At 35.5% G+C, this 16,081-nt stretch overlaps 1 protein-coding gene and 1 long non-coding RNA gene across 2 annotated transcripts in view; one reads left to right on the plus strand and one right to left on the minus strand.

Moving 5' to 3' along the window:
* Positions 1-1,129: 1,129 nt before the first annotated feature.
* Positions 1,130-2,370, plus strand: LOC122138963. The gene is made up of 2 exons (XR_006155938.1): positions 1,130-1,257; positions 2,086-2,370. It is a non-coding gene; the product is annotated as an uncharacterized LOC122138963 (long non-coding RNA).
* LOC109065499 (LIM domain-binding protein 1) overlaps positions 2,142-16,081 on the minus strand; it is a 24,079-nt gene continuing 10,139 nt past the window's right edge. Inside the window, 12 exon segments of the mRNA XM_042734683.1 lie at positions 2,142-2,782; positions 3,964-4,112; positions 4,199-4,322; positions 5,984-6,004; positions 6,007-6,075; positions 6,165-6,287; positions 6,718-6,746; positions 6,749-6,847; positions 8,093-8,195; positions 8,365-8,440; positions 8,838-8,888; positions 9,306-9,408. Coding sequence (XP_042590617.1) covers positions 2,552-2,782; positions 3,964-4,112; positions 4,199-4,322; positions 5,984-6,004; positions 6,007-6,075; positions 6,165-6,287; positions 6,718-6,746; positions 6,749-6,847; positions 8,093-8,195; positions 8,365-8,440; positions 8,838-8,888; positions 9,306-9,408 — 1,178 coding nt within the window. The 3' untranslated portion in view covers positions 2,142-2,551.

The following is a 16,081-nucleotide window of genomic DNA, read 5'->3' on the forward strand; positions in this document are numbered from 1 at the left end:
TGTGTGAAATAAACCACTAACATGTTAATGAAACATGACTAGCTGATCACAGTTGGTCTCCCTTAAACACACGAAGAACAGAAGATAAGAAACAGACTGATAGAAAACAAACACTTTCATCAAAACCTGAAACAATCAGGCAACAAACAGACTGTACCCTTGATTTCAATTCTTCAGTCGTATGCAAATTAAACAATAATCAAGAGGGGAAAAGACGAGGTTGGTGTGTTTTCATTTTTCACGTTTTGCATTTTTTTTTTTTTACACGTTAGATCAGAATGGCTTTATGTAACTCTAAGGAGGAATACATCTCAATACAGTTATACAGAACTCTGCTACTACCTTAAATATACAAGCACAAGTACACAAAACCAATCAAACGACTCTCTTTAAAACATAAGACAAACCAATAGAATCTGAGGCTTGAAATCTTTAAGGACCTCGACGGTTCTGGTACTCCTTGGTTTGCAGCTTTCAACATCAGTGAAAAAATAAAAAATAAACCAAAATAATAAAATAAAACATTCTAGGGAAATAGAGGCTGGTATAAAACACAGATAAAATTCTCCAAAACGCTCTTCGTGTGATATTAAACATCCTCCGGCGATCAGAGGAAGATGTGAGATGGCAAATTAATCTGTTGTGTTTGACATTTCACTCCTAACATAAGAAACGACATTATGCTGAAAGAAAATATCTAGACTATTCTTAAATTTTTTATGTTTGTTTGCATTAAAATGATGATTAAACTTTTCCCCAGCAAGATTCTCATTACTGAATAAGAATGGTAGTGTTTTGATTTATGTTGATTCACATTTGAAAAAAATTATCTCATTGCAATACAGTGACAAAACTATGGAAACCAATTTAAAAAATTTAAAAGGTAATTGCGATTTTTTTAATTCTCACAGTCCTGACTTTTTTTCTCGCAATTCTGATTATTTTTTCTCAGAATTGAGACTTGCAACTGCAAGTTATAAAGTCCAATTTAGAGGACAAAGATTATTTTTGTACAATTTTAGTTTATATTTTGAGTTTATCTCACCAAATAAAATAAAAAAATAGCAAGAAGTCGCAATTGCAAGAATAAAATCTGAATTATGATCGTGAGATAAAAAGTTGCAATTGTGAGAAAATCTGAATTATGAAATAGTCGCAATTACTAGAAGTCAGATCGTGAGATAAAAAGTCGCAATTGTGAGAAAATCTGAATTATGAGATAGTCGCAATTACTAGAAGTCAGATCGTGAGATAAAAGTCGCAATCGTGGAAAAAAAAATTTGCTGGAAGTCAGATCGTGAGATAAAAAGTCGCAATTGTGGAAAAAAAAATCTGAATTATGAGATAGTCGCAATTGCTAGAAGTCAGATCGTGAGATAAAAAGTCGCAATCATGGAAAAAAAAATCTGCTAGAAGTCAAATCGTGAGATAAAAAGTCGCAATTGTGAGAAAATCTGAATTATGAGATAGTCGCAATTACTAGAAGTCAGATCTTGAGATAAAAGTCGCAATTGTGAGAAAATCTGAATTATGAGATAGTCGCAATTGCTAGAAGTCAGATCTTGAGATAAAAGTCGCAATTGTGAGAAAATCTGAATTATGAGATAGTCAAAATTGCTGGAAGTCAGATCGTGAGATAAAAAGTCGCAATTGTGGAAAAAAAAATCTGAATTATGAGATAGTCGCAATTGCTAGAAGTCAGATCGTGAGATAAAAGTCGCAATTGTGGGGAAAAAAAAAATCAGAATTATGAGATAGTCGCAATTGCTAGAGGTCAGATCGTGAGATAAAAGTCGCAATTGTGAGAAAAAAATTCAGAATTATGAGATAGTCGCAATTGCTAGAAGTCAGATCGTGAGATAAAAGTCACAATTGTGAGAAATCTGAATTATGAGATAGTCGCAATTGCTAGAAGTCAGATTGTGAGAAAAAAAGTTGCAATTGTGAGAAAAAAATCTGAATTATGAGATAGTCGCAATTACTAGAAGTCAGATCGTGAGATAAAAAGTCGCAATTGTGGGAAAAAAAATCTGAATTATGAGATAGTCGCAATTGCTAGAAGTGAAGTCAGATCGTGAGATAAAGAGTCGCAATTGCATGAAAAATCACAAATCGTGAGATACAAACCCACAACTGCGAGAAAAGTCAGAATAAAAAAAATTCTAAGGGGAAAAAAGTCTGAATTGTGAGATAGAAAATCATATTTTCCTCATGCAAAATGTCATTTCTTGTGAGAGAAACAGGAGCTGGATGTGTCTTGGTCTTGTTGGTGTGTTACGTGGTCAGATTTCTCCGCTTCATCTTAACTTAAACATATGAACTATCTACAGGCTCCTCATACATCACCAACAAAACCACGAGCGTGTGAATGAAAACTGTCCTGTGACGAGTAAACGGTTTCTGTCGTGGTGTGCCGCTCATCTCTGGTCCTCCAGGGTCACTTCCTCTGCTGACAGGAAGACCAGCTACTGCAGGTAGATGAATGAGTCGACCGCACCTCTTTCTTCCCATTGGATCCCGACGCTCCCTGGCTCCGCCCCCGGCCCGAGTCTCACTGAGACGGCTGTGAGGTGGGGTTGTCGTTCTTGCCCTCCTGGCTGGACGGAGGCTTGTTGTTCCAGGGGCTGTTGGCTCCCAGCGCGGGCGAGTTGTTAAAGCTGTCCTCGTCGTCGATGCCGTTAGCCGCGTCGAACTGTGTGTTCTCCAGCCGCGTGATCAGACGCTCGTCCTCGTCCCCGAACTCTCCGCCCATCAGCGTGGGCTCGCCCACCACCATCACATCCTGAACAATCCAAAACACACCATTAGCATTAGAAACACCTTTTAGGGGAGAAAAAGATTGGTTTTATATTTTATATATATATATATATATATATATATATATATATATATATATATATATATATATATAATATATATATATATACAGTACAGGTACAGACCAAAAGTTTGGAAACATTACTATTTTTTAATGTTTTTGAAAGAAGTCTCTTCTGCTCATCAAGCCTGTATTTATTTGTTTAAAAAATACAGAAAAAAAACAGTAATATTGTGATATATTATTAAACTTTAAAATAATTTGAATATTTTAAAAAAATAATATTTATACTTTAAATTATCATTTATTTCTGTGATGCAAAGCTGAATTTTAGGATCCAGTATCACATGATCCTTTAGAAATCATTCTAATATGATGATTCATTATCAAGTTGGAAACAGTTCTGCTGCTAAATATTTTTTTCAGAACATGTGATATTTTTTTAGGACTTTGATGAATATATAAAGTAAAATAAAAAAAAACTAGAAGCTTTTTTTTTAAAAATATAAATATTTTTGTAAAAAAAACAATATACACTACTGGTCAGACCCCCAAATTTGGGGTCAGTAGTGTTTTTTTTTCTTTCTTTTTTTTAAAAAATAAAATCAATACTTTTTATTCAGCAAGGATGTGTTAAATTGATAAAAAGTGATAGTAAGAAAATATATTATTAGAATATATATTATTAGAATTTTTTTTTTTTTTATTTTGAATAAATGCAGTTCTTTTAGAAACCTTTTATTCATCAAATATATTAGACAGCAGAACTGTTTCCAACACTCATAATAAATCAGAATATCAGAATGATTTTTAAATGATCATGTGATAGACTGGATGTTACATGTGACACTGAAGGCTGGAGTAATGATGCTGTTTTTTCAGTATTTTGCATCACAGGAATAAATTATTTTTTGAGCAGAAGTATATTCAAATAGAAAACTATTACATTTTAAGTTGTAATAATATTTCACAATATTACTGTTTTTTCTGTATTTTTATCAAATAAATGCAGGCTTGATGAGTAGAAGAGACTTCTTTCAAAAACATTAAAAATAGTAATGTTTCCAAACTTTTGACCTGTACTGTATATGTGTGTGTGTGTGTGTGTGTTTACGATGTAAGACAACGTGTGATTGGTTACTCACTGGGACCTGACTGGACAACGGGAAACTGTTGGCTGGGCTCTTCTTCTTGCTGTTGCTGTTGTTGTTGGAGCCGCCGCCGGCGCTCATGGTGCTGCCGCCTGACATCTTGCGCTTCCGTCTCTTACTCGGCGCCTGTCTGGCCGGCTCAGCTGCGGAGAGACACCACACACACGAGCTCAAACACACGCTACACAAACACCGGCAGAGTTTCGGAGACACACGAGCGCCTGCTGACCTGGAGGAGCCACCATCCTCTGCCACTTCTGGAACAGACACGTCTTCAGACAGTCTCGGGGACTCAGACTGTACGTCTTGTGTCTGGACATCAGCTCCTGCATGGGCTCCAGGATCACACACAACTGAGACAGAGACACACAACAACACGAGACAAGTCACTCTCTGTGCCGAGGAATCGAATTCATCACACATCAATTCAGGCTGATATATGATGTTTTGGGGAATTTGTTTTGTTAGATTTGAATTGCACTGAATTTAGAAAAAGATAATTTGGTTTATTTGTTGTTTTTTTTTTTAAAAATAGAATTCACTGAATTTAGAAAAAGTAGCTGCTACATGAACAATGAATTGGGTTTTAAAACATTGAAATATTCCAGAAGCTTTTTGAATCTGAAGTGGCTAGGTGGCAGAGATTGGGAGTCATTCATTCAATCTGAGGTTTGTTCAAACAGCTGATTCATTCAAAAAAAAAAAAAGTCTCTTATGAATGAGTCACTGAGTCATTGGCTCACTTGTTTGATGAGAATGGAGTGATTTTCATTCCCAAAATCAAGGACTGTCTTTATGAATGAGTCCTGAGTCATTGGCTCACTTGATTTGTTCAAATGGCTGATTTCATTCAAAAAAAGCAAGTCTTTATGAATGAGTCACTGGAAAACCTGCCTCACCTCGATTCCTTCAAACAGCTGATTCATTCAGAAATAAAGCAAGTGAGAGTCATTATGAATGAGTCACTGAATCATTGGCTCACTGATTTGTTCAAATGGCTGATTCATTCAAACCATGAAGCAAAATCAAGCGACTGTCTTCATGAATGAGTCACTGAATCACTGACTCACTTGATTCCTTCAAACAGCTGATTCATTCAGAAATAAAGCAAGTGACTTTCTCTACATACGAGTCACTGAATCACTGACTCACTCGATTCCTTCAAACAGCTGATTCATTCAGAAATGAAGCAAGTGACTTTCTCTACATACGAGTCACTGAATCACTGACTCACTTGATTCCTTCAAACAGCTGATTCATTCGCTGATTCATTCAGAAATAAAGTCTACATACGAGTCACTGCGAATCACTTGCCCTCACTTGATTCCTTCAAACAGCTGATTCATTCAATAAAGCAAGTCTTTCTGAATGAGTCACTGAGTCATTGACTCACTTGATTTGTTCAAACGAAGCTGCTGATTCATTCAACCAAAGCAAGTGACTTTAGAATGAGTCACTGAGTCACTGGCTCACTTGATTTGTTCAAACGGCTGATTCATTCAACCAAAGCAAGTGACTTTTCTATACATATGAGTCACTGAGTCATTGGCCTCACTCGATTCCTTCAAACAGCTGATTCTGATTTAGATTCAAAAGCAAAGCAAGTCTTTATAATAACATTTAGAAATGAATCAATTAATTATTTTTTTCATTTAGAAATATGGTTAATTAATCTTTTTAAGTATGAGCCACTGAATCACTGACTCACTTGATTATCACTTGTTCACGCCCTTGATATTGCTCAAACCTGCCATTTATGTTAAATCAGATGACGTTTTCAGTTCATGCTTGTCACTGAATTTTAGAGGTACACTCGATTCCTTCAATCATGCCGTCAGTCGTCCTTCATCATGTTTGTTAACAATGTACGAGTGTACAGGTCTGGCACCTCGATTCCTTAAAAACAGCATTCATTCAGAAATGAATGTGTTAAATCGACAGCCCTAGTGGGTCACTAATGAGCTGAATCATGCTCGATGTCTTCAGTGTTGTGTTGTGTGTGGTGTTCTAGTACTCGGAGGTAGTTGAGGGTGGAGAGTTCGACAGGCCGCATCTGGTGATGCCCTTTTTGGACAGCTGATCCCAACAGAAATGCGGGTCCTGAGCCTGAGAAGGACACAAAATCACACAATCATCAGGGTATGAAACACCAGCTTGAAGAACAAACACTGCGAGGTGCAGGAAGAGGAACTGACATGCATGGCCAGGATGCTGCGGGGAATGAGCTCCCTGTGCTGCCGGATGCTGAAGTGCCACGTCTTTATCCTCATCATGTCATCGAACATGAACTCCAGGTACAGACGGCCCTCCACACACACCTGAGGAGACCAACAGTTACACACGGTACAGACGGCCCTCCACACACACCTGATGCACAGCTAAATCGACATCTGAAATTGCAATCTCGATACGCTGCAAATGTCGTGCGCATCTCGTCAGTGAAGCACGGTTCTGTGATCAGCAGTAAACCTCCATCCGAAGGCCAGAGAAGAAATCACTGCAGCTGAATAAACTGAAGCTTAAAACCGCTTTCATTGAATTCAGCATGACTTAAACACATCATGTGCAACAATACATGGTTTATCTGAGTTCTGTATGATGGAGATTGACTACTAAATCACAGAAGGAGACACAACTGACGGGACACACATCAATCGTAACCGTGCAGGCCCTCCTGAGGAGACCAACAGTTACACACACACACCACAGGAACATCCCACTGAGCGTCACATTAAACACCACACACACCTGTGTGAACATGGGCTTGCCGTTCTGCTGTGGAAGGACTCTTTAGGGTGTTTGAGAATGTAGTAGAGCTCATTGGCGCCGCCTTCAAACACACTCCTGAAGTAACGAGGAATCAGCGTCCGGCCGATCGCTGCAAGAACTCTTTAGGTTGCTTGGGATTGTTGTGGAGCTGATTGGTGCAGGATACAAGAAGGACAAATATTTATTTAGTTTATGGTTTTTTTTCCATTTAGTGTCATTTTTCATAATTCCTATAAATAACTCAAGCCTTAATCACAACTGTTAAAGTTTGTCTCAAGCAATCCGATCATATGTGTAGTGCAAATGGTAAAACCATCCTACATCATATTCGCTGAATGAAATACAATACTAGTTTCTTGCTAATTTTGAGGCTTTGATTCCAAAAATAGCATGATTTGCTCAATCCAAAAGCACTTTTTGTACATTATATGATGCATTTTGTAGCATTTTTAGTTTTTTGACAACCATTTGTGCAGTGAAGAAGTCTTAAACTGTCCTACGTATTCTAAAGATTATGAAAAGCTGTCTTTAAACACATGATTCTGGTCTGAATTTAAGCCAGATCACAACCATCTGTTCATTTTTCACATGCATTATTTAAAGCCTAATCCTGATTTCAAGCTCAGAATTATGGCCAGTGTAAATGCAAACACGAGCCTCGATGCTTTTTCATGTCTAAAATCTGCAGGTGTTTTTACTGCATCCAAACAAATTACAGATTTTATAAAAAAAAAAAAAATTTTTTTTAATTATTTTGTAAAGTTTTTGTGACATTAAATGAACAGATTTTCCCACTCCTTTGTAGATTGTAAGCTTAATTTTACCGATTTTAATTCTCTTTTATGTTTTTTTTTTTTTATTTTATTTTTTTAGTTGTTTGGTTTGATGACTTGTTTTGTTTTTTTGTTTTTTTAAGTGCATTAACTCTAGTATTTTTTTTTACTCATGGGCATAATACTAACATGCACAAATGTAAAAAATATTTTTTTAGAGTTGGATGTCCTTAAAATTTTTTGCAAATTAAAACTTTTTTTTTTTTTTTACAAGAAAGTACTACAGTTTTTCTTCTTCAAAATTTCCCACTTAATTCAATGTGTTACTTGCCTTTTTTGTAACGATTTGTGAAATTTACAAACAATTTCTAAACGAAAACTGTTTCAAAGTAAATCCTACACATTTTTTTTCAGTGCAGTCATGAGTTACATAGTAACACCAGGAGCAGACAGTCTCAATAGACCACTTGTGATCGGATCACCTGACTCAGATCTTAATATCAGGCCTAAATGTCTCTAGATACATTTATTGAGAATCATTTAACACAAGCATCTTTAAACGTCTGATAAGTGATACTCACTGTATCGTTTAGGCCCGTCCTCCAGACAAAACGTGATGGTGAGCATAGCGTCATCCTCAAAGAACTCAGTAGTGAAAGCGTCCCACCACAGATTATCACACTCCTGAGAGAGAAACACTGATATCATTCATCTGTTATCAGATTGATGTTTGTGTGAAAGAGTTTGAGGGTTTTCTATGGCATCTTAAATTATTAAAATGTTTAAAGTGCTGATAGTTAAGACTGAGAAACACAGAGCTATAAATGTAAACATTAAAGGAGATCCGCCTCACCTCTGTCCAGTTCTGAAGCCGTTTGTTGAGTTCAAATATCCTGTAGTCTGTCTGGTTCCCGTAAGGTGTGTGTCTCCTGAGAAAGACAGACTATACGTTTAAGCAGTTTCTCTCCTGCTCTGGGAATTCTTTTTATTTATTTAGACTTAATGAATTATATATGTGCTTATAGTATTATATTTGTTGTTTGTTTTAACAGCTACAGTATCACGTAAACGATCAGACTTTGCTGTTAAATCTCCTGCATGTCTTCAGTCGTCTCATTGATAGTTTAGAGTGTTTTATCCAGTAAAAGCTCTTTTAGTGCATGAGCCATAAAAACCCGATGATCAAATATGACACTGATAAAGATATTTTAGAATGTGGGACTTGTGTTAGCATTTGCATATCATTGCTCTTTTGTTGATTTGTTGCTTCTATTGTCCTCGTTTGGATAAAAGCGTCTGCTAAATGTCTAAATGTGAATGTCTCACCCGATCCCTGGCTCCAGGTACGTGGGAGGATACATGGGCGTCGGGCTGCAGAAACAAGACAAAGCAAATAACCATGAAAGATCATGATCATGCTCACATAACATGCTTTATAAACGCCCTCATCCAGACACTGTGAAGTAAGCAAGTGCAGTTCTCCATCACAGTCAGGAAGAGAGTTGTTTTGTGCATTTATCAGTGCTAGAGTAGATACAAGGGAAGCCCCACCCACTTCCTGGACACTGATTGACAGCTGGCTCTTCCTTTGCTCTGTGTATATGAGTGATTCATGTCCTCTGGCTGTTTGTGAGGATGATCGCTTTTCTGTCCTCACAGACGCTCGCAGCAACATCAGAGTTGTTTGTTTTGAAGTTGTTTTCCATTTTTCATGCACATCATAAATTCTTCTTTATGGATATTTTTTAGTATTATATATTCATGATACTGCTTTTTAAAATGTAGTTATAATATCTCTTGTTTGTGAGGTATTGTGGGTGGTTTTTTTGGTGGGGGAAAGCGCTTCCGTTGGGGGGCTCCTTTGGGGAGTACAGCTTGAAGGACTTGGAGGAACAGCCTGAGTGTGGAGAGAACGAGAGATGCACACGTTCAGCTGTGATTCCACAGCATTCATTAATCAAACACCAGGACACAGAGATGCTAAAACTTCATTAAGAGCGTGATTTATCAAACACCAGGGCATCCTTCAAGTGGTCGCAACGACAATAAAATAATTATTTGTTCTTTACAAGTAATTGTATTTAATAGAAGCAATGCAATAAATACAATATAGTTTATTAGCCTAGTTGTAGGATTTGCTAAAATACCTAGGGTGCATTTATTTGATCAAAATACAGTACAAATTGACAAAAAAATTCAATGTGAATATCTGTTAAAGTAATTTATTTCTGTATTTTCAGCATCATTACTCCAGTCTTCAGTGTCACATGATCTTCAGAAATCATTCTAATATGATGATTACTGCTCAAGAAACATTTCTGATTATTATCAATGTTGAACACAGTTGTGCTGCACAATATTTTTTATATATAAATATTATTTTTCAGGATTCACAGATGAATAGAAAGTTCAAAAGAACAGCATTTATTTGAAATAGAAATCATTTGTTACATTATGAATGTATTTACTGACACTTTTGATCAATTCAATGCATCCTTGATAAATAAAAGGATTAATTATTTCTTACTTCAAACTTCTGAAAGGTAATATATCACAGTTTCCACAAAAATATTGTGCAGCACAACTGTGTTCAACATTGATATTAATCAGAAATGTTTTTTTTGTAGGAAGTAATTATTTTTGTTTTTTTTATTTATGTAGTTTGACACTGAAGACTGGAGTAATTATTGTTGATATACAGCTGCACATCACAGAAATACATTACACTTTAACAGAGATTCACATAGAAAACAGCTGATTTACATTAGAATAATATTTCACTATTTTTACAGTATTTTTGATCGAATAAACACAGCTTTGGTGAACAAAAGAGACTTAAAAAAAACCTGTACTCATTCCAAATACTTGATCAATAGTGTATATACACCATTATAATACAGACTATTCCAGTGCTGCTAAAACACAGAGATGCTGATTTTTGATTGACTTTTTTTTTATGGTGAATGTTTATTGTGCATTGACTTTTTGTGTGTGTGTGTGTGTGTGTTGGGGGAGGGCCGTACAGTGTCTGTCGCACACACTCGAGCAGTAAAAGTTCATCCATTAGAGCAGTAAAGGGTCTGTGGTATGAAAAGAACACAAGGTCGGTGTTCATCCAGACAATTATACATATCCATCCCACCAATTAAACACATCTATAACACGATGCATTCAGCCTGTCGCGGGAACAGCTCCGACTCATAATGACCGCTCGACGTGTCTCGCAAATAAATCTGAGAGCTTTATCTAAGACTGATAATGTTTGCTAGGAGTGTGTTTTTAATAAATATTAGATTTGTAAAATTCACGGTGAATATTAAAAATGTTGCTGAAGTTAAAAGCGGTGGGAAACGTATAAAATCCGCCTGTAAGCTTGAAGCAGCAACACATGCTCACATAAACAAGATTCTTCCACACATTAACATCTACAATCAGGAGTCTCATGCATTTCAATGCTGGACCGTCCAAAGCTCAATCTGAAAACATATAAATCTCACGCTCACAGCGTACAGGAAGCGTCTCAGAGCACGTCCTTCATTAAACATTCATCACACAGACTTTGAGCCATTAAATATTCACTGGGGATGACACTGGACACAGGTCAGTCCTGTTCACGCACACAAATCCCTCTTACAAGGGAAACACCAGCACTTCTGCAGGTCTGATGAAGACTTTCTAAAACCTCGTTGAGAACAACTAAGGAAAATGTAATATATTTAGGGGAACACAACACATCAATATGGTCTCATAATGTAAATGTCTTGTTTTAGCTACACCTCAAAGCTTAAAAACACAACTAACAGCTTTTCAATCCATTTAAATCCAAATAAACAACAGCTTAAGACTTGAATAGCTTTGCTCCAAACAACTTTTACCACAAAAAGTGATGTTTTTCTTCGTATTTCTGTCTTGTCTTTCAATACAAATGTGTGAAGATTTAAAATCAAGATGCACAATGACAGAAGAAGTCTTGTGTTATGAAAAATGTATTATAATTAGTTTTCTCCAAGTAACATGTCAAAACGCATGATGCAAATTATTTAGCAATAGTTTTATGAAACGCAGCAGGATAAATTAAACAAGCATGTTTATAAATCTGAAATAAAGAAATAATAGATTTAAAGTAACAGGACTAGAGTTTAAACATTCATTCTTAGGGGGAAAAAATGTAAATAATAAACAAAAACAATAAAGAAAAAGTCAGTTTACTTGTGAAATAGAAGGTATAGATAAACAGAATAAGATGGTCTTTATTGTGATTTATCAAAATGATGTGAGTTTATGATTAAAACATGAACAAATCTGCTGCTGGGCTCAGAAAAACTATCTAAATTCAAAAGAAAAACCAGTTTTTATATCTAATAGACACATTTGTTCTTGTTCTAAACATCTACTCAATTTTGTTCACTTATTTTAAGACTTAATTTACACTTAAATCTCAAATAAAATGCATCTTGATTTAAGAATGTTTAGGTATTTGTATTTCAAAAACTGTAGAAAATATTCTTTTTTTTATGCAGTGCATGCAACATTTAATGACTTAATGAATTTAAGGCTTTTTATGACCCACACAAACAGATAAAGCGATATGCACACAAAATTCTGATTTATAATCAGACTAAAACATCAAAAGCATGTCGAAAGAAATCAGCCTGTTTATCCATTTAGTAAGTAAATAAACGTGAGCATTAGATCTTAAGAGCGTCCCATTAAGAGACATCATTCAACAGCTGCTTAATGACTTACTAAATCAAATCAAACTACAAACTCAAACTTCCCGTGCAGTAAATTGCTTTCTTGAAAACATCAGCAGCAGCAGCAGCAGCAGCGCACATTACTTCAGGCTACAGCGTGGTCATAATCGAATTCCCGTCTAAATGTGTCACATGATGAGTTGAGTGCACACAGGACAGCAGACGTCATTACACAGCCCAACATACAGATCACATACAGACAATCATCTGATCTGCTAATGACTGTTTTCACCACAACACCACAGAGACCCTCGAGATCGCGCTGATGGCTTCCAGTAAATGGAAATTACTGCGAATCAAGAGCAAAAACACTTTACAGAGGCAATGCGGGTGCTGACACGGGGATATTTCACCGTTATAATAACAGAAACAAATAGTCTTACAGGAAAAAAAGCAGTGTTTTCTCTAAATAACATGCAAAAATGCACGACTTTGATTACTTAAAGGTTTTATGTAATGCAGCAAGATTATGCATGCACATGCATCTGAAATAAACAGTTTTAATGAAAATAGCATACATTTTAAGTAGCAGAACTAGAGTTTAAAACGTTTATACTTAGGCTGAAAAGGTTTAAAAATGCATATCTGAAATACAATAACTTAAAGTTAGTTTACTCGTGAAATAAACAGAATATGATGGTTAACACTTAAGATTGAGAGAGAAACTCTCATATGAACGGATCAGTCAGTGTTTACACTATATTACCACGCGCACACGTTCACTAACACAACACGTTTACTGTGAAATCCCGGTCTGATAAACTTTAACAACGCAAAACTGTAATGAAAGCCGCTCTGTAGGTTTGAATGAGCTGAGAGTTCATAAATAAAGCCCATTGATGAGGCCCGCGGCTACATGCTAATGCTAACAGCGCAATAAAACACCGACATTAACCGAGAATCCGCTGAGATACAACAGCTAAACTAAATCAGATAAACGCGAAAATCCGTTAAAATAAAAGTCGACAGTGAGGTTGAAATAAAGCGCACGGTCTGTCAGAATAACGGCTGAAGAGCGCCGTGCAAATAAAGCGCTCAGCTTTACCTGAAACACTGATGGACCGGAGGACCGAGCGACTCCGCACGGGCTTTATGCGAATCCCGGGACGCGGAGGATCGTTAAAATCGGTGTGAACTCATGGGAAACGGCGGCTATTAGCGCAGAATCGTCCGGTTTGAGTCGCGCGAGGCCTCGAGCTGCAGGTCCCGCGGCGCTCGCGCTCGATCAACCCGCCTCGAGACTCTTTGTGTTCACGCGCGGAGCGAACAATAGACGCGCACAGGCCCGACTGATGCTCTCTCGCTCTCTCTCTCTCTCTCTCTCTCTCTCTCTCTCTCTTTCTCTCTCTCTCTCTCTCTCTCTCTCTCTCTCTCTCTCTCTCTCTCTCTCTCTCTCTCTCTCTCTCTCTCTCTCTCTCTCTCTTCTACACCTCCTTCAATCTTAGGATTATCGCTTGTTTACACTCAAAGCTTTCTATATATAATATTTATATAAAATTGTATTTCGTACACACGCAAAAAAAAAAAAAAAAAAAGGATGAAAACATTGTATTACTTAATTTTATAATAATTATTAACCATGCATGCATAATAGTAAAATAATGTGTAAAATAAAATAATGGATCTAAATAAGAAAAAGTATATGTAATTATTAATATATATATATATATATATATATATTAACATATATAATAATATATAACAATCTGCAAAATAATGAATATAAGATAAATGTAAAAGATGAAAATTATGAATTTTTTCATTTCTTTGCACCTTATTTTAAAACTATTTATATATGCATTAATTATACACACACACACATATATATTAATTACTTTGCATATTATTATATTACTTTTTATGGTTATTTGTTATTGTTATATTGTACATTTCATTTTCTAGACATTAATGCTTTGACAGTATTGTATGTAAACACAATCATGCCCATAAGTACTTTAAACTGAATATATTAGGAACAGACTGATCGAATGTTTGAGACACGTTTATGAATTTTGTGCCCCGTCTGAGTTTCCAGTTCAGTTCGATTGAATGCAGTCCATTTTATTTGCATGAGAAATAATCTCTCTGAGTGAGATGGATCTGTCTGTCTCTGTGTGTCTCCAGCGCTGTTTGTTTGTGTATCTCTTTTTGAGTTTGTTTCGTCTATCACGTATCGACCGATAAAGAAATAAATCATGACTAACAAATGCACACATCAACGCTTACATTCTGATCAGTTTACAGGCTTTAATGCAGAAGTCAGATGCAAAGGCCTGTAAAACTCTGTGCTTTCAAAAAACATGCATTTGGTTGTTATTTTTTTAACTCAGTCAGCTAGTCACAACATAAAGCATTAATAACACCATAACGCACACTTGTGAGGAGATTAGCATACTCGAGCCTGTCAAAGCAAATCAATGATTCACTTACACACACAAACATCTCGACTGCATTAGTCCTCTTCATAGTCTGACGCTCTTCGACTAAGCTGCTGATAAATGATAATTATACAGCTGGGAATTTCAAATAATCAATTCTGACCCAGGTCGACGGTGAGCCACTTAACGCAGATGCGTCCCGTGTTACAGACTGACAAACAATCCAGGTTCACCTATAGTTGATGACGATGACATTAGTGTGTTTGGTTGTGGTGTGTGTGTTTTTCTGGTAGTTTTTTAGTTGATGGCGATGGAATTAAGTTGCTGTGTCTACAGCTAATTAAAGACCTCACACATACAAATATTAATACAAAGATTTTTTTTCTTCATAATGTCTTGATAAATGTATATTAATTTATTTTATTATTTTACATTTTATTATTTTTAATGTATTATTACTTTATTAAATAGGCCTATATATTTAACATTTATTTAATTTAATTAATTTATTTTAAATATAAATATATATGTATAATTACTGAATTAATTTCTTATTTTTATCAATTACTTATTACCTTATTTAAAAAATACACAAATAATAAAATTATATATATATATATATATATATATATATATAAAAATTATATGTATCATTTTTCATTCCATTTTAATTAATTTATATATCCATGAAATGTATTACAAATAAAATGAAAAATAAGAAAATAAGTTATTTTTAATTTATTATTAATTGTATATATTTAATTACGTTTATTATTTTTCATTTTATTTGTTTTGAATCTACTATAATTTAATTAAATATAATTACATATTTATAATTATTACATTTATTTGTTTATTTTATATCTCTATTTGAAATATTTGATCATTATTATCTAATTTTTATTAACTCATTTTTATTAACTTTCATTTTTATCATCTATTTTTTATTTTTTTTATTAACTAATTTTAATACAATTCTTATTTATTGGTATATTCTATATAATTATTTTTCTTGTCATTACTTGTCTCCAAAGAGCATCTTCATATTATATGCACCAAAACACAAGCCAGAAATGCTGTGCATGAATAAATACAGAATACAACAGGCACATGGGCCAATAAAAACTTCTGAAAAAAGTCCTGAGGTCACGAAACATGCATCAACATGTTTGTATGATCTGAGGCAGCTCCTGCGGTCACTATGGAAACGCTCTCAGTGTCTCTCAGGAAGGCTTGTAGCACTGAAGCGCTACACAAAGGTTAATCTCCTGATGTTTGTGGGGGTCAATCTCAGCTTTAGCTGTCAGAACTACACGAGGCCCAAGACCCACACTGCACTGAACACACGCTCGGATCCTTCAGAACCGATCTGAGATCAGATCTCGGAGCCGCTAAACCCGTTTAGAGATGCAGTGCGGTTAGCAGACTCTGTTTAACT

Source organism: Cyprinus carpio, chromosome B11 (assembly GCF_018340385.1).
Source record: "Cyprinus carpio isolate SPL01 chromosome B11, ASM1834038v1, whole genome shotgun sequence".
In the NCBI taxonomy this organism is placed as follows: Eukaryota; Metazoa; Chordata; class Actinopteri; order Cypriniformes; family Cyprinidae; genus Cyprinus; species Cyprinus carpio.